This window comes from Phalacrocorax aristotelis, chromosome 16 (assembly GCF_949628215.1).
Source record: "Phalacrocorax aristotelis chromosome 16, bGulAri2.1, whole genome shotgun sequence".
Lineage (NCBI taxonomy): Eukaryota > Metazoa > Chordata > Aves > Suliformes > Phalacrocoracidae > Phalacrocorax > Phalacrocorax aristotelis.
Genome location: NC_134291.1, coordinates 12,701,630 through 12,719,826, shown reverse-complemented (window position 1 = coordinate 12,719,826; position 18,197 = coordinate 12,701,630). Strand labels below are relative to the sequence as shown.

Here is an 18,197-nt window from a genome sequence, read left to right as displayed (position 1 = left end):
GCCCTGCTGAGCACGGGGCTGCCTGCGCCGTGCAGGCGATGCCAGACACAATGGCAAACACCGGTGGCCTAGTTACAGGGGGAACAAACGACCTGTTTGAAAAAAAAATTACTTTTTTTTTTTTTTTTTAGACCCTTTGGGAGGAAGGGAAGGTACAAGGGCTCTCTTTTCTCTGGACTCTCCCAGGAGGAAAATGGGCATTGTTCATTGTAGTGGTTCCTGTGGTCTGGGCTATTGGGCTGGATCTAGTGGAGCATTGTAAGGGCGGTCGTGGTCTGGCTCAGCTTTCCCACCTAAGGCACAAGTCCTTTGCTCCCTCTCGAGGACTGAGCATTGGAGCAGGCTGCAGGGATTTCGGAGGGTGTTCTCAGGCAAAACCCACCTGCTCAGTGCCAGGGTTTGGGCAGAAGCGTCTCAGGGGCTCTTCGTGAAGCACATGTTGGTCTGGCTGTGGTTGGGGTGAGGTATTGATGTGCTCTTGCGGGGCTGGTGCTGCAGAGATGCTCCTTGCCCAGGCTGGATGGGGTAAGCCGTGGGGATGGAGCAGTCAGGCAGGAGGCAGGGATTGTCCTGGCTGCTTCCTCCAGACGTCCCAAAGCAAAGCGGCTCCCGCTGCTGTGCAGAGGGCTTACCCAGCAGGTGCAGGGAGGTGGGGCTGTCCCAGCAGCGAGCCGGTTCCTCGTCAAACCTCGCTACAGCTCTCTGTTCCCTCCCGCAGGATATTTGTGCTAGGCATTGGATTTTTCACCCTGTGCTTCCTGATGACGTCGCTGGGAGGGCAGTTCTCAGCCAAGCGCCTGGGGGACTCACCCTTCACCATCCGGACCGAAGGTAAGCGCAGCTCTGTGCCCATCCTGTCCCATGTGATGCGCCGTGTCCCCCACGTGCATGGTCCAGCGAGCTGACGAGCAGCAGGGATGCAGGGAGGACGGTGCTTGGACACCTCTGTTCCCAACGCTCCCGCCTGACGTGTTCCAGGGATGTCAGGACAGCTCAGGGTCCTGTTGGCCCTTCTCGCCATGGCACGGGGTGCTTTGCAGCCGCGTGGCTAAAACCCGGCTGCGTTTGCTCCCAGAGGTGTACAGGCACGGTGGGGAAGCGAGTGTGGGCGCCGACCCTGGCTCGCAGCAGAGGTATGGCAAAACACCAGTGACTGGGGCTGACAGGGTTAGACCTTCAGCTGCTGGCGGTGGCGTGGATTGCACGGTCTGATGTGCTGAGGTTTTGGCTCAGGTGCTTGCAGGGCTCAGTGGTTTTGGGCAGTTTTGGTCTGCAGGGAGTGAAAATTTGTTTCTTAGGGATGGGAAAATAAAAGGCCTTTGTGGTTTCGTGGGGGTACTGAAAGGTAGGAGAGAAATATTCTGATTTTTGGCAAGGGTGCTTTCTGTTACATTTTCTTAAAGCACCTTTTTTGGCGAGATGTGCAGTCAGCTCAGGAGACAGCTTTCATGGTGGGAGGGTTGTGTCCTGCCCTTGCTCCGGGAGGATGCTACTGCACTGAACTGAGCTTTGCCCTGACTTTTCCTCTGCGGTCCCAGCCTGGGACAACACAACTGAATTGCACAGAGGGAAATGCCCAGCTTGAGCTCTGGTGAGGAGGGTGCGATAGGCTTGGTCAGGCCACCACTCCTCCTGCGTACCAAAGGCCTCACCTGGTATGTGATTTTGGTTTTTTTTGGGTACTAAATCCTTTCCTTGGGGTGCTGGAAAATATGCTGGCTGCTTTTTTACAGGAGAGGACTAAAGCGGTGGGACTAGATGATCCCTGAGGTCCCTTCCAACCTGTGATTCTGTTTCCAGAAGTCGGATGGTGCTTGTAAACTGCTTAGTTGACTTTCAGAGAGATTAATGTGCAGCCTGCATCAGCTGGCTTTGCTTTCTCCCCGTGGATGGAGCACGCGGTGGCTGGCATTCCCCCGCTGTGCTCCCCTGGTTGTTCCCATCCCCAGCTCCATTAAGCCCCCTCTCCAAGGGGCTGGTTTGCCTGGCTGGCCTCAGCCTCAGCCGGCCGGGCTGCAGGATCGGTGCCTTCCAGTATTTTCTGCATGCTTTACCATGGTCAGGGTGCCTGTCCCTGCGAGGAGGGTGGGTGCTGTGTTACCGCCCCCACGCCACGCACAGCTCCCAGCACGGCTGGTGAGCGAAGCCTGGTTACAGGGGACTTTCATCCTTCTCGGGATGAGAAGCGACATGTGAGGAGGGTGGGCAGAAGCCCCCGGACCGCTGCCTTCTCTGAACACAGCTTTTGAGGAGATGCGTCCTGAAAAGATTCCGGAGTTTGGAATAAGAGGTGTCAGAGGTTACAGCTTCCCTCTGTCCCAGCAGAGCCCCGGTGTCCCCGGGGAGTGTGCAGAGAACTAGGGAAGAGGCAAGGAGGGGCTGATGAGCTGTGGGGCCAGCCCGAGCTGCGAGCTGGCACAGACCGTGCCGCAAATAGCAGCAAACGTTTCCAGAAACCTGCAGAAGCCCCTGGTCCCACCACAGAGGACTCTACGGTTGTGGTGAAATGATGGCAAAAAGACAATTATTCAGCTGCTTTACCCCCTTTCTGGATGCCTTGGAGTGGAATAGCTTTTCCCATCCTTATTCTTGTTATCAATTTAACCCAGATCTTTGAGCCACCTGATTCCCATCTTTGTGTGTCTCTTGTTTACTGGGCACAGTCCTGGAGCTGGATCAAAAGAAACTGCCTTTTTCGGGCTCTCACACCTGAATCCTCCACACTTACTGCTTTAGGTGATTAAATCAAGGTGTGTAAAGGGGTTCACCTTGCATCTGAGCTCCCAGTGGCTCTGTGAAGGGGAGTGCTGCGAGCGCCTGCCTTGCCGGCCAGGAGGGATGCCCGCTGCTTTGCTCCGGGCTGTGCGGGTCTGGATGTCGTGTCTGTTAATGGCTGGTTGGTCTTATTTAAAGAAGAGAAAAAATGAAAAATTATGACCTAGGTCCTCCAATTTTTCAAGCTTTTGGTCTCTTAGGCCTGTAACTGGCTAAGGCAAGTCCTGCTTTGTTAGGAAGCTCAGAAATTTAATGTAAAACCACTTCCCCCCCCCCCCTTTATTGAATGGATTTGCTAAGCAAGGTATTGCTTCCAGATGAATTGCTGCAAACTTGGCTGTTGCTGTGCTTCTTGTTGGGGAAGATTTGGTTTGTTCATGGTCTTGCACACCGCTCTGAAACACAAAGCATCCTGTCTCCGGAGGAAGGTTATATTCTTTGTCCCCAGGACTTTGCAGGCACAACCTGAGATGATTTTTCTGGTCCTTTAACACCAGGTTCGGGCTGTTGGTGTTCAGCCTTTCCCGTGATACTGGTACGTAGGCACTGGCAGTCGCGCCCGGCGAGGCGGCTGTTCTCAGGGGGGCTCCCTGCACGCACAGAGCAGCGCCAAGACCCCAGGGCATTAGCAGGACAGGAGCCAGCCAACATCGCTGCAGACCCCTCTCTGCCACCTTTGAAAGGTTGTGGCTGTTGGGGGAGGCTCTGGTGGCTGGAAAACCCAGCTATTGCACCCATGGAAGAAGGCAGGAGGGACGATGCACACTGGGCAGCCTCACCAGTGCCACTGGGAAATGGGGAGTTAAAGCCTCTGGGAAGCTGGCGAGGTGGGGAAGCTCCATCCTTGGAGACTTTCAGAACACACCTGGCTGGCATGAGGCTGTGGGCGGCTCGGTCTGGCCCCCAGGTCTGCTCTGCATGGAGCAGGAGGTCAGGGAAGGGACTCGGAGGTCCCTCCCGGCTGGGGTGATGCCCAGCTCGCGTGGAGGAGCGCTGAATGCACATTGAAGTCGGTGCGGGTTTGTGGGAACAGAAATGGATATGGTCTTACCAGTGCTGCGAAGTCTTGATAGGTCTGTTTGAAAACAAACTGGCGTTTAATTAACAAGCGTTATGGATCCCAGTGAAACCCAAGAAGTATTGCTGGTGGTTGTCGTCGCTTTTAAGCGCGCAATGCTGGTCTGGAGATGAGCTCAAAGGAGCAGGTTAATTTTGCTGGGCTGATTAGCTCTTGATGGGTGTGATGGTGGGGATCGGGCCAGTATTTGCACAAACCTGGGCAGGTTCAGGGCTGTTGGCTTTGGAGGAGTTATTGGGTGCGTGGCCACAGTCTGCCATGTGTCAGAGCCTGGGCTTGAATATCTGCTGTGACCGGGCTCCTGGTGTGAAACCCTCCTGAGTGCAGTGGTGGTCCTGCCCGGGGAAGGAGCCCGGCCCCTGCCGCTGCCCTCCTCTCCGCATGGACTCATTGAAGCGTTGGGTTTAGTGGGCCTTTTTGAGCGTTATTCGTTAATTTTTTGATTTTGTGTTGCAAGCTGCCAGCATCCTCTCCCCATACGCTCTGGGTGGGGACGGCTTTACAGCATAGCCGGTGTATTTAGTCGGGTATGTTTGTGGTTAATAAGTGTCCGCTCCCGAGGTCCATCCCGGGGGCGACCCTGGCTTTGGCGGGTGTTTGCTCCGGTCCTTGTTTCCACGTGCCCAGCCAGGCTCAGCAGCGATGCTCCGCAAGGGCAGCTGCCTGTGCGCTTCGATGCCTGCAGGGTTGGGTTGGCTGCAGAGAGCTGGGGGGTCAAGGCCAGCACCCCAGCACTTAAAATCATTTGCATCAGAGAAATCCTGTTGGGATGTGGATAACTGGTAAAACCCATGGATCATCGCCCACGCCAGGCTGGGGCTGTTCCCGTTTCCCCCTGAGTGTCCTGACCAGCCCGGCGCTGAACCTCGGCTGTCGCGGTCCAAGGGAAGCTTATGGAAATGCCCCCGGTTTGCCCAGAGCTTTCTTGGCTTCTGAACCGTGCGAGCAGCCGGTCACAACCAAAATGAAGATGGATGTGAGGCAGGACAGTGAAAATGAGAAATGGATAATGTCACAGCCCAAAAGTTAATCTCATTTTTAATTTTATTTTTCCATGTGAATCCCCTTCTCGGAGGCTCTCTCCAAAAGCCAAGTTTCTCGGTGTGCGCCAGAAATGATTCCTCAGATGGATTCTCTGCTTGGTGATTCAATGAAGCAGAGGCTTTGCATCTTAATAATAAAAAAAAAAAAAACCCTTCTGAAATAAGTTATTTCATCCTAATCCGCTGCTGTCAAGTAAACACAGACAAAAGTTCCTTTGTTTTGAAATGGCCACTGAGAGAATTTGTTCTACAAAGATCTAGATAAAAAAGAAAACAGACAAGTCTATAAATTTTGAATGTGGGAGATGCTTTGGGAACGACTCTATACTCAAGGAATTGAGTTTTCTGTACCCTCTTCGCTCCTGCTCTTTAGAATTTAAAACGTTCACGTGGTTTTTTTTTTTTCCCCCAAGCATCTTTCTTTTGAGCTGCCTTGGGGCAGGGGGCTGATCCTGAAAATGCACCATAATCTGTAATTTTTGTGCTTGCGGTGCGGCCGGCGAGGGATTTGGCAGCGGCCTCTGCCCACGGCCGTGCCCCGCTCTGGTTCTGGTGGTGATGTACATCCTCTGGTGGCGCTTGCTGCTGCGGGGGATTAGGGGAGGAAAATAGGTTATTAAGTGTTAAAAAGTGATTCGATGTGGCTGGAATATTGCCTGCAACTGCTGCAGCTAGTTTAAAAAATGGAAAGACTTCTGATTTCTCCTGCTGTTGATTCCTGCATGGTAGGTACGAGGTGCTGGAGGAATTTGCTGCAGGCCCGGGGATGTGCAGGACAGGTCCTGATGTCCCAAATGGCCGGAGCTGAGCTCTGCCCTCCCTGTGGGCCACTGATTCCTGCAGGAGGGCACTGATTTAATTTCAGCTGACCTTGGTGGTACTTTGAAACCAGTGCTTTGAGCGGTTCATACGGATGTAGGTCTCTATCTCGGTGCTTGGAGCCCGTGTGCTGCAACAGCAGTTCTCATGCTGACTGTGGTCCTTGAATCTCGATGCCTCTGGGAAGTGGTGGTTTGCTGAGTGCCAGTTGTGTGTTTGCTGTGCCCATAACTGGCTTTTCAACCCGTTTTCAAGTGTTTCCTGCCAGGGTTGGTGCTCAGCCTGAGAGCTCAGCACCTGCCTTTCTCCACCCCGAAACGAGCTCCCAGCAGCATCCCCAGCTGGTTTCCTGTTGGCGACCACAGTCGGGCTCCTGCTGTGTTTCCTCAACTGCCCTGGGAACAGGATCAGTGGGGACAGGGGATGAAAGGAGGACAGTGGTGGGGGAGAGCTGATTTTAGAGCACAAGCTGGAAAATGCAAGCGGGCAGGGGTGAAGGACACCCTCTGCAAGGCTGTTGCACCTTGTCCTGGGTTGCTGAGATGTGTTTTGGGTTCTGAACTCCTCAGGGCTGCAGGATATGGATCCTGATGGGATATTAGGCAGCTTGTGGACTGGGGCAGGGGGTTTCCCAGTGAGCCTGATGTGCGGATGAAGCTGCCCAAGACCACAGGGACTTTCTGCAGCTGGGCGACGGTAACTGGCTTGCCCTGCAAGTCTGGAGGTGGGCAGTGCACCCGCGCCTGCGGGGACTTTCCCTGCTCTGGGGCATGGCAGAAGTGCAGGTGGCCAGAGGAGAGCTTGTGCTGCAAAAGCCTCTGAGATCTTGTCCTTCGCTTCCGTTTTGCAGAGAAAGAAAAATAAATGCAGAAGAGTTACGGAGAAAGCCTGCTGGGAAGCCCGCCTTGCTGGGTTGGGCATCCTGTCCTGGATGCAGCCTGTGGGTGAAGCTGAGCTGTCTTGGGGTGTCAGAGTGGCTCTGGCTCACTGTGTTGGGGTATGGGACTCTCAGAGGTCCAGCAGACAACGGCCAAGGCACGCTGAACTGGAACCTGGTAGAAATCGTGCCCAGCCTTCCCCAAACCCAGCGCCCCTCCTGTGCTCCCGCTACTGGAGTCCTCTGGTTCCTGGAGCATCACCTGCTTAAAGCAATTTCTTCCATCAACAGAGACAGAAGAGGAGAGAGAGAGGGAGATCATTTCAGGCTGCACAGCACAGCTGAATACTTTGGCGTTTGTGGCTTCTGTTCCTGTGCAGAGCAGGGATGATGGGGGTGCAGGAGCAGGAATTGTGCTGCGAGAGGCAATGTTGAAGGTTGCATGGGGTTTTGTAGGGCATCTTCGCTGCTCCAGAGTTGGTACTGTGAAGCGATGGGATCTCATGTTAGTTCAATCCTTTGAATGGCTCCCCAAGGAGCAGCACAAAGAGGCCAAATAGAAATGTGAGAACCTTCATGATCTCCTTGGAGAGGTCCTTTGCTCCCGCTCCTGTCTCTCCGGGTTTCCTTGTGCTCTGGCAGCATCCCAGCTGGGTTAGCGTGGCCGGGTACCATCACCCTTTGTTCTCACGGAGGATGCAGAAAGGTCAGGCTCAGATTTGCTGCTGATCAGAGTGAGCTTGAGTAACTCTGTCGTTCTTCCTCGCAGTTGGCCATGCTGGGAGGGGAGGAGGAGGAGGAGGTGGTCTGTGTGCGTGATCTGACCCGCCGTGTACCCCCGGTGTACAGCTGATCGCGAGGGAGGATGGCAGAGGAGGGGATGGTGGGGCTCTGCCTGCGAGGTCCTGGCTGCAGCGAGATGCTGCTCAGCCCAGAGCAGCTTTAAAGCAAAACACAGATGTGTTCCTCCTCCCATCCCAGCTCCCTCTCCCTTGGGAAAGGTAATTTCTGGACCCATTTACAAACTTGGGTTGCTGCCGCTTGCAACAGATCCCAATCTGCTCTTCAGTTATTTCTCCTCGGCAGAGCACACAGCTCTTCTGACAGGAGCCCGAGTTGGGCAAAATACCCAGAAGTTGCTTTATGGCTTTGACAGCCCCTTTTCTTACCTGACTTTGCTGGAGAGAGCAGTTGGGAGCCAGAGCTTGGGCTGCTGCCTCCTTGAGACGTGACGCACAGATGTGCGGTTCCAGGGATGCTCGTGTTTCCTTTGCTTGCAAACAGTCGTGCCAGTTATAAACTTATCTTGTCGCCTTCAGTGCATGGCGAAGGCGACAGGAGAACCAGTTGCAGTGTCTCGTGTAGCCAAGTGACGGCGATGGGGAGGGCATGGTCAGCGCGAGGGAGGGAGCCGGGCAGGCTCTGCTGTGCCAGCTCAGCACTAATTACTCCCTATTTCTTCCTGAGTGAGTTATAACCCTCTCCCAGGCTGCTTGTGGTTATGTTTTGATATTGTCTGCTGAGCAGCTCCGGATAACTCTGTGCAGCAGCTTGTAAGCAGCTTGTCAGGATCCGCTGCTTGAGCGTGTCTCAGCGGCCGGGACGCTCGTCCGGGCAGATGGAAAAGGCTGTTCTCACGACCTGAACGCGGAATTTGCTTATGCAAAGCCTTCTCGAAAGGCAGCGGGAGTGTTCCTTCCTCATCCCCCCCTTCCCACAGCACCGTGGGGCCGTTAGCTGGGGTGTTTCCCGTAGTCCCTGTGGAGAGGGTGGGGGTGCGTGGGTGCGTGTCACCTCCCTGGCACCTGCTGGGACGTGCAGGTCCTGCATGTCCCCAGTGCTTAATTTCTCTGCTGCTGCGTCCAGAGCTGGGTTTGAGTCTCCTGGAGCCTGTGGGCCGCTGGAGGGCTGCCAGCCAGGGGAGATCTTTGGAGAGGGCGTGCTGTGCAGCTCTCCAGTGCCTGGGGCTCCTTTCCAGCCTCGCTGCATCCATCCCATCTGATGCTGGATGCTTCGGCCACTGAGGCTGCTTGGAGCGGCTGATGCTGTGAGAAGCTGCCTGGTGGGTGCCAAGCTAAGCTGGCCAGTATTGGAGCACCTCCCTGGCAAGGGGCTGTGCTGGGGAAGATGGACTTTTCCTTTTTCCTCCCCCAGAATAATGCCGGGGTGGTGGGGCCAGGTCTCCAGCTTGCCCAGAGGTGCTGTGCTCTGGCAGCTCCCGCAGCTCGGGACCATTCTCTTCCTCGTTGCCCAAGCATCCGTGGGCAGAAGGGTGTTAACGGAGATGCCAAAGCCAGGCAGAGCCCAGCTGCAGGGTGAGGGCTTTCTGCCCCAAGGACCTCCTCGCGCCGGCGCCGTTCCCTGCGGCTCCTGCCAGCTGCTGGGTTGCTCCAGCAGCTCTCTGAAGTGCCTGATGCTGCGCACGCAGCAATAACGACTTATTCTGCTCTTCCTGCTGAGTGTGGGGAGGCTTCTTTAATTGCGGGTTAAAGTGGAGCCCTGCGCTGAGGAATGGCTGTTGGCGATGGTGCTGGGTGCTGCTGGGAGCGACTGTGGGTGTCAGCTGCTCTGTCCCCTGGGAGCCCCTCTGCACCCCGGGGTGCAAGCGCTGCTGGCTCGGCCTTGCCGTGGCGAGGGGCTGCTGCTGGTGCCAGGGTTGCACCATGTTGCCCCTGGGGGTGTCTTTAATCTACATTTCTTTTTCTGGAGCAGACCAGGGCTTTGCTTGGGTGGGGAAAGTGGGGGTTGATAAAAAGCACGTGTCCATCTTCTGGTGTGCCGAGGGCTGTCCCTAGTCGGTCCCAGAGCGCTGCGTCCCCCGTCGGGTTGGTGAACATGCACCGTGTTCCCATCTCCAACCCACGCTTGGGAAAGGAGTTTGAAGTGGAAGCATTGGATTTTACTGCTCCCGTTAGGCTGCTATTGCAGGCAGAGAAATGAATGCTGTTAAAATAAGGAAAATGAAGGTGTCCGTGGGGGCTCCGTGTGACACCAGGAGATACTGACCTCTTCTGCGGGGATCTGCTGGGGGAGTGAAATGTAGACTGGTGCTTTGCAGGGCACATAGGGGCAAGAAGCGTAAGGGCTGCTGTAGTAGTGGTTAAGGCTTAATCCACCCTGGGAACACGTCTCTTACTAAAGAAGTGCCTGCTTGATACAATCGCCACTCAGAATTGGATGCCTGCAGGCTTAAAAAGGGGAAAAAAAAAAGCCACCAAACTTACTGAAAGATGGAAATGTGAGTTCACGAGTGCGGTGGAGCAGAGATGAAGATCTTGGTGAAGTGATGTGTGCTGGCCCCTTCCCTGCCACTGCCGTGTCGGAGGAGGGAGGAGCAGCATCCTGCTGGCCCTGGTACTGTTATCTCCATAAGCAGCAACTCCCAGGGAATGATTAAATCAATTAATTGATTTTCTATAGCTCATAAGGAAGTCAAATGGTATTTCCACCAACCTGTGGTGAGCAAACACCCCACCACAGCCAGGAGGAATGTTAATGGCTCTTTATGCTTTTATTACCCCTTTTCACTCCTAAATCAAAATTCATCCTGAGCCCGGGAGGCAGCAGGTACTTCGGAAAATAAAAGTAGCATAGTGGGAACCATAGCAGCCTCTGTAAAAGCTGCGTTTTCCCACTGATTTATTTGTTTCTATGGCCTAAACGAGAGACCAGGGCACAGTTCAGCTTGGGCAGAGATTAGCTGAGGCTTGTCCCGTGGCTCTGCCAATGCCCCCAGCTCCCACGGGCTCAGCTCTGCTGCTGCTTGGAAGGATCTGGCTGCCAGGCTTGGCGGAGGCTGATGGGTTTGGAGGAAGGGGATGATTTTTTTCACCCCTGGAAACAGAGTGGCAGGATGCCCAGCACTGTTTGGCCAATATTTTTGGCTGAAGGAAAAGTGGTAATCATTTTGGAAATGTTAAATTAGTGAGTTCTGCTGTTTCTGAAACATAACGTTTTGGGGCAGCTGTAAATAAGGCTGCAGGCTTGAGTGCTGGATGTGCAGCGCCAGAGGAGGGATGGCGGTGCCAAGTCTCCCAAAGCCTTCCTCCGGCTGGTCTTGGGGTGTGCAAATGCCAGGTCGAATCCTTCCTCGGCCTGGGCGGTTTGGGCTGGCTTCCTGCAATCCTTGGGGCATTGGCTCCTGGTCACACAGTTTTCCCCAGGTCAGCAACAGGGGCCGTGAGGAGAACAACTAGTTGAGTTAAATGCTGATGCCCTTGGAGAGATGCCTCTTGTAAAGACCAAGAACCAGAACGGGAGGTGGTGGTGGAGGGGTGGGTCTGTGCAGCCGCTCTGGGACCAGTACGTGCTGCTCAGCGCCTGGAGCTGGGGGTCCCGGCTGCAGAACCAGGCTCTGGCTTTGCCCCCAACAGCATCCAGCCTGGCATGGGGTGCAGCTGTGCCCTGGGAGCCCTGGCGTCCTCCGGGCTTTGCTACCAGCAACTGCCCTTGAGCGAGACCTGTGCTGGAGCCCTTGTGTTTTAGGAAGCATTTAAAATCGATGTTAATCTTGTAGTTTGAAAGCCTTGCCTGCAGCGTGAGGTGTTTGGAGCACTGCAGAACAGCTTAAAAAGCAATTTAAAATAGTGCTGGCTGGAAATAGAGGAGCAACTAAAAATACCCTGCTGGCACTTTTTAAAAAAAAGTGAAAGGGGGAAAAAGATGGGGTTAAAAAAAAAAAATACGCAAAAGCTGGACTGCAGCTTGTGCTGGGGTTGTGCATATTAGTCTCCTCTTCCCCGGCTCCCTGCCTTCCCCAGCCCGTCTCCTGGGACTGCTGGGGAGAGGAGGAGAGAACGGAGCTCATTTTGCCTGTTGGTGATGGCTTGTGGCACCGTCCCCGCGTCCCACAGGGAACATCAGGTCTCTGGTGTGTGTCTGGGGGTAAGGAGTAAGAAAAGTCGGGGGGATCAGCTCTCCCTTGCAGAAATGAAATGCTCCTGTCTGTGGGTGCAAGTGTCTATTTGTATTGCTCAGCTTCCTGCCTTTTCTTATTTATATGGAAATAGGGAGCGAGCATGTGTTGGGGTGGAGACAGAGCTGCAGACTGCCCTTAGAGGCCATTCCTTTCTGGTGGAGGGGCAGGGGGAGCTGGTTGGGGTGGAGAAGCGGCAGGAGCCCCTTCTGCAGGCTCCGCTTGGGGTCCTGCAACCGAAGGGCTGCCCTGAGGGAGGGAACGAGACCCCAGACCCGGTGGGGTTGGTACGGGGACGCTGGGCTGGCAACCTCTGCTCCACGCTCTGTGCAGCAGCAGGCTGGAGGAGGGCAGGTGGGACCTTGGGTGGAGGCTGAGGTTTGCTCAGGATCTCTGTGGCCTCTCTAACCAACCTCCTCCATGACGCCTAGAGCGGCATCGCCCTGCCGGGGGTGCCCTGCAGCGTGCTGGGGCGCGGGGCTGCAGGAGGAGGGCACGGCTCATGGCTCGGGAAGCGGAGCCCAGGGAGGTGGCTTTGCTGCGGCTCCGCGGGCGCAGGGCGGGCAGAGCGGTGCCTGGCCGCAGCGGTGGCGTGGCGCTTGCGGGAGCGACTTGTGGGGCCAAACGGGGTTGCTTCGTGTCGTCTGGGGCTGTTTCGGGCAGCGTGCGTGCCACGGCAGAGCCCGCTCTCGCTTTCAGCGGGGGAGCTTCTGCAGCACGTCGGTGCCCCCGCTGCGGTGTCTCTCCCCCAGGCACCGCTGGTGTGCAGGGGGCTGTGGAAAAGCTTGGCGGGTCTCTCGAGCCCGCGGCAGGGTTGCGGTCGCTGCTATCGCACAGTGACATTAGCAGAGCCCTGGGGCAGCTCCTGCCCCGCTCGGTCGCGGCACGTCGCTGCCAGCCCCACAGAGCAGGGTGCAGCGGGGCCTGATGGGCTCTGGGAAGGTGGTGAGAGGGAGCAAAAACATCCCTGAGGCTGCCCGTTGCTGCTGGTCGCACAACAGTGGCCGAGGAGATGGATAAATCCGGGGGGTGGATGACAGCAGGCAGGCAGGACATAATCTACTTTACCAGGCGCTGACTTAAGGCTGCTTAATTTGGCTGATGACCAGGGAACCGCTTCGCTGCCAGCGGTTTCCAGCGGCTCGGCAGTGGCTCGATAGTGCAGCTGGAGCCGCACCGAAGCGTCTGCTTCACTGGCAGCCCCCAGGCTGCTCCGTGGGCACCTCCAGGAGCAAATGGTCGCTGCTGGTGCGGAGCTCCCCGTGCGGCTCCTTGTGCTTTTGGTGTTGAGGCACTGGCTCAGCAGATCCACGTTTTCCTCTGTATGACTTAAAATAATAAATCCGTAGCAGTTTAATGGCAAATGTGGGTGAGTACGGAAGCAACAGCTGGCTGGTGAGGCACCCGGCAGGACCTTGTCCGTCCCTGGAGCAGCTCCCCTCAGGGTGGGTGCCAAAGGGATGGAGGCAGGAGGTGGCCATCGCTGCCGGCCTGGCCTTGGTCTTTCTTGTCGCCGTTTAGTGCTGGGTCTCTGGGCTATGATTGCAAGGGATTGTGTGTCAGGGTTAGCCGGAGCCCTTGGCTAGTTGCCTCTTTGGTCTTTTAGTCTGCTTGAATCTAAATCAACAGTGAAAGTAAATAGAGGAGTATGGGAGGAGGAGAGAAGTGAGGGGTTGGTGCTTTGCTCCCTGGTTCCCAGGGGGTGCTGGGGTGGGTGCCCTCCGGGAGGATGGGGTCCCCAGGGGACCAGCCACCCAGAGACCCGGCTGGTGAGGTCTGCGTCCAGCTGCGTGGTGGTGGGGATCCTCTGGCTCCTTCTCTGAGAAATCCTTCAAGAGTACGTTGTCCTTTTGAGGGGTTTAAGTAGCCTGGAGTTGTCCTTTACAGAAGAAGAACAAAGCAAAGCAAACGATGCTTTAGATTGAAATTAATTCAGCTGGTATTTTCAGTGGACGTAAGTAATATCTTACCATCTCTGAGCAAATTCCCTTCTTGTACTGGAGCTTTCAGCTGTTGCGAGACAGCCAGGCAGGGATGTGACTTATGTCTGGGGAGGGAGGGTGTGTGTGGAAATCAACAACAAATCAGCCAAGTTACGAACAGTGGCGATACATTGTGGAATTGCATTTTAAATGTCACTGGGATGTTTTGGTGCCGTTCTCCCTGGTCTGTGGAGATGGGGGTCGAGGCTGTGCCCTGGTGTCCCCCTGGCACGATCAGGGCTGGGCTCTTGTGGCCGCTGGGTGAGGGAGGATTTTGCTGCCCTTGAAACTGGACTGGTTTTTGGGTGGAAAAGCTCCCTGTAAGTGACAAAGGTGGGTGCTGCCTCTGCACGTGTGGGGTGGTACCAGGGTCCTGCAGCCGCTGGGAGGAAAACACAAGGGATGCGTTGGACGGGGCACCAGTGTGCAGCTCAAACACCATTTCCCCTACATGGTTTTCTTTCCCCAGCTTCTTGGTATGAAGCTGACATTGAGCAGCATCAGACCCCTGAGCAGGATGGGGCCGAGTGACCCGGGAATGGGGAGCTGTCACCCGGGCCCAGCCGCTGCGCAGAACAAGGAGGTTTGAATCAGCCCAAGTGGCTAAAGGGAACGTGCCCCCAGATTGCAATTTTTTTTTTCTCCCAAAGGATTTTGACTCCTTTTGAAAACCTCAGCCCAAGCGTCCCAGAACCACGCGCAAACCTGTGTGATGGGGTGACGTCCCACACGTTCCCGCTGCGCTTGTGGAGCGCGCTGTGTGGAGATGGCTCCCAGCATGAGCAGTCATGCGGCGGCATGGGGAGGATGCTCAGGATCCCAAAACACGATGCGTGAGCAAGGAAGCTCCTTCCCATCTGCCCCTTCCCCCGTGGCACAACCTGGGCTTCGCCAGTGCCACTCCACATCACCTCTGCCGGTCCCAGCCCCTCACCGGGCTGCCCGGCAGGGGCTCCCTGGTGCCGTGGCAGTGCTGGGAATGCCGCGCTCCATTCCAGCGCGGTGGCCCCGAAGGTGGCACTGACCTTCACCCTCCCATCCAGAGCAGTCTGCACACGCAGCAAAGCTCACCCGCACGCCCGTCCCGGCTCCCATTCCTGGAGGTTTCGGTGGCAGGTAATGGCACGGGGTGGGACGCCTGCCCAGGGACGTATTCACTCCAAGAAGGTATTGTAAGGACAAGTGTATCATTAGCGAATTCCCCAGGGTTTCGGCCCATCCAAATTTGAGCATATTGGCTGTTGGCTCTTCCACCGGTTTCACAGAAACTATTTCGTTTTTTCACTAGACATCACCCTTAGGGGATGCTTTCGTGTTTTTTTTTTTCCCTGATTTCATCCAATTACTTGGATGTATGCTCTTCTGAAGCACCATAAATAATTCTCCTCCCTCTGCTGTGTTTACCAGCATGTCTCATGAAATCCAGTAAGATATGATTGATTGCAATCATTATTTCCTAGTGCTGCTATGAAAACCTCTGTCAGGTTCAGTGATTGCCTTTAAAGAGTAGCTGCCACTCAGGGAAACTGTCAAAAACCTGTCATACTTTAGCAAACTCCAATTAATCTGTTGAGCAGTTTTACTTGTGTTTTCTTTCCCATCATCGCTGATTATCATGGGTAATTAGAATATTTCTACTTCATAATTAGCAGCTTGCTTGCTTTTTAAAAAAGTGTCTTGCAGGACTTTTTTACTGGGTTTTCATGCTATCGAGTTGGGTTTCGGTTTATCCTGTCTGCCTGCAGTGCTGCGTGCAAGTCTTGTGGGGATCTTCATCCCTGGCTTAAGGGGAGAAGCTGGAGGTCCCGGCCGGGCTTGCCTCCGTCCTGCGAGCCCCCGTCGCCGGCACGCGCTGCCAGGCAGCCGAGCAGCCGTTCGGCAGGTGTCTGGGTCTGCGTTTCAGGTTAACAAATTAATCCTGGCTCCTGCATTTTTAAAAGAGCCGCTTCAGCACTTTTCCTCCTTTCTTTTGGTTTTAATGAGACAGACTTTGCAAGAGATGTAATAATCATTGCCAAAAATGTCAAATCGTTCTTGTTATCCTCCTTAAGCTTCTGGAACAACAACAACAACAAAAAAGGCCAAGGACAGAAAAAGAGGGGTGTTGATGAGGAAGGGCTTTGACTTCATCTCCAGGAGCCAGGGGAGGGCTGGGGGGAGATGTGCCCTGCGACGGTTCTGCTTTCTGGCGGGGTGCCTGAAAAGATAACCCAGTGAAGGCTGAGATTTATTTTTTATTCCTATTTTTACTTAGGATTTGTGTTGTTTTATATCTTTTTAGAGAAGGAATATCTCTGGTCACTGTTGACAGCAAAGCTCAGAGCTTTGCTGTTGAAAAGCATCCTGGAATCACTTGAAACCAGCTGGTGAATGGGAGGGGAGATCTTGGCGAAGCCAGCAGGAGAGCCAGGGGGCCGGGCTGGTGCTCGGGGCTCGGCTCTGGGGCCGGGGCTTGCGCCTCCGCTCACTGCCAGCTTCCCGGGGATCCTGGGGGAAACGGTTTCGTTCCCCAGTGGGAACATCCTCGTCCCACCTCAGCGATTTGGGAGCGGAGCTGTCTTGTTGGCGGTTTCTCTGCAGTGAGGGCTCGGAGCAGGCATCCTCGGACGGGTTGCCTGGGATGTGGATGTAGCCTGAGCGGCAGGAAACATCCATCCCCTGCTCCTGCTCCAGCATGGGGTGATCCCTGGGGAGCTTTGCCTGGGCGGTGGGGACGCGACGCTCAGCACCCCTGGGTGCCCAGCAAGGACATCAGCTCACTGCTGCCTGCGGAAACGTGAGCCCTGTGTAGCTCCGTGCCTCAGTTTCCCTCGTCCCCGAGGCCAGGGCAGGATTAGGCTCCCTTAGCAGGGCTGGAAAGGCTCCCAGAACCCATCCCAAAGCCCTCAGCAAAGGGCTTTTTCCAGGCCTCTTGTGCAGGGATGAGCTCTGTACGTGTGTCTGGGTTTTAATCAGGGGCCAGAGCCGTTTCTCTGCCTGGGCTTTGCGAGCAGCCATTTAAATTTCAAATGAACTGCACCACTAAACAGGCCTTCGTAATTAAACAAATGCAACCTGGCTACAAACTGGGGCGACAGCCCAGCCCCGAGAGGCAAAGGCAGCAATAGCTCTCGGTCACCCCTACTGCCTTCCCAGACTTGATCTTTGCACCTTCCTGGCAAACCAGCATGACCTGACTCCCCAAAACAAGCTGGGATCCAAATCCTCGGGCCATGAGGCTGCCCGTGAAAACGTGGTGGTTGTGGTTTAAGCCCTCCTGGCCAGCTGATGGGGTCGTGTCGAGTCCTCTTCCTGACCTCCAGACTAACCCGCCAGCCCAGGAGCATGCGAGAAGGGTGCGCGGTCTCCCTCTTGCTCAAAATCTGGGTTCGAGGCCCAAGCTCTGACCCGCTGGCAGTGCTGGGATGTTGGAGCAGGAGCAAATCCTGAGCAGAAATCCCCGCGTCGGGGGCGGTCAGTCCTGGAAGCCTCCTGGGGCGGGCAGGTGAAGGTGCCAGGGGCTGCGAGCCATGAACACGGCCCAGCCGTGGCAGGGATGTCACCGGAGTGGGCTCAGTCCCGTGGGAAAATAACTAACGTGGGTTTTCTGACTTAAGCCCATCTCAGAGCTTTTCTGTTTCTCTTGGCCGTGCCTTTGCCCAGTTTGCTCAGCTGTGTTTGGGGAGGCCCCTGTACAAACTGAGCTCCAGGGTCCAAGGTCACACTTTTTTGACTCCATAGCATCTTTTAATTGTGAGTTTGTCAGCACTTCTGCCCTTTAGTGGGACAGGCTGTGACTTGTGTCCCACCCAGGGGACTGGGAGACCTCCCTGGTGGGACAGGCAACGGTGGCTCCTGTGTTCCCAGACTCATCCAGGGAGGTCTGGGGCTGCACAGGACCTCAGGCACCCACTGGTTCAAGCAGAAGTCACTGCCTCCTTGCCATGAGAGTGCAGGGAGCGTTTGGGGAAGGGCCCAGTTTCAGCCTCCATGAATGGGTTTTCTTGGGGTTTGGTGGTGGTTAGTTGTGTTTTGTTTTGTTTGGTGGGGTTTTTTTGGTGGGTTTTTTGATGATGATGTTTTGGGTTTTTTTGAGGAATTGCTTTTGCTCTCAATTTTTCTTCCATTTTGTTAGATAGCGTCAGGAAAAATAATGTGTTGCTAATAATCTCAGCCAAGCATGGAATACAGCCTTTGGTGAGGTCTGGCTGTCCCAGTGTCAGCCTCTCGGCGGGGTTGAGGGTTGGCTTGTAACCCCGAGTTCACGTGCCAGGCAGCCGCAGCGACGCGATGCTTTCACAGTGCTCGCTGGGGCGAGAGCCTGGCGGGGGGCCTGCGAGCGCCGCGGCGCCGATGCAGCCCTCCCCCACCAGAGCTGGAGAACTGACCCCCAGCAGCTGCGGCTCCGGCGCTGCAGCATCTGGGGCTGGAGTTATTAGCGGGTGATTTACTGGGGGAGTGGGGAGAGAGATGGGGCTGCCCCTCTGTGGCCCTGGGAGCCATCGCGGTGAGACGGTTCCCACCACGGCCATGTGCACCGCTCTCATCTGAACACCGAAACCACCCAGACCTGCATTCAGGCCGGCCTCTGCTGTCTGTGTGGCTTGAGGCAGCTCCTGTGGCGAGGAGAACGCTGTGTTGGGGCTGTCCCCAGCACGCGATGCTGGTGGGATGCCCCACTCCATCCCACCACTGGGCTGAGCTGGGCGCAGGGGGCCAGGTCGGGGAC

At 55.6% G+C, this 18,197-nt stretch overlaps 1 protein-coding gene across 1 annotated transcript in view; it reads left to right on the top strand.

Annotated features, from left to right (window-relative positions):
* MGAT5B (alpha-1,6-mannosylglycoprotein 6-beta-N-acetylglucosaminyltransferase B) overlaps window positions 1-18,197 on the top strand; it is a 72,507-nt gene that overhangs the window by 6,023 nt on the left and 48,287 nt on the right. Inside the window, exon 2 of the mRNA XM_075111072.1 lies at window positions 719-831. Within this exon, the coding sequence (XP_074967173.1) occupies window positions 719-831 (113 nt within the window). The remainder of the gene's footprint in view (window positions 1-718; window positions 832-18,197) is intronic.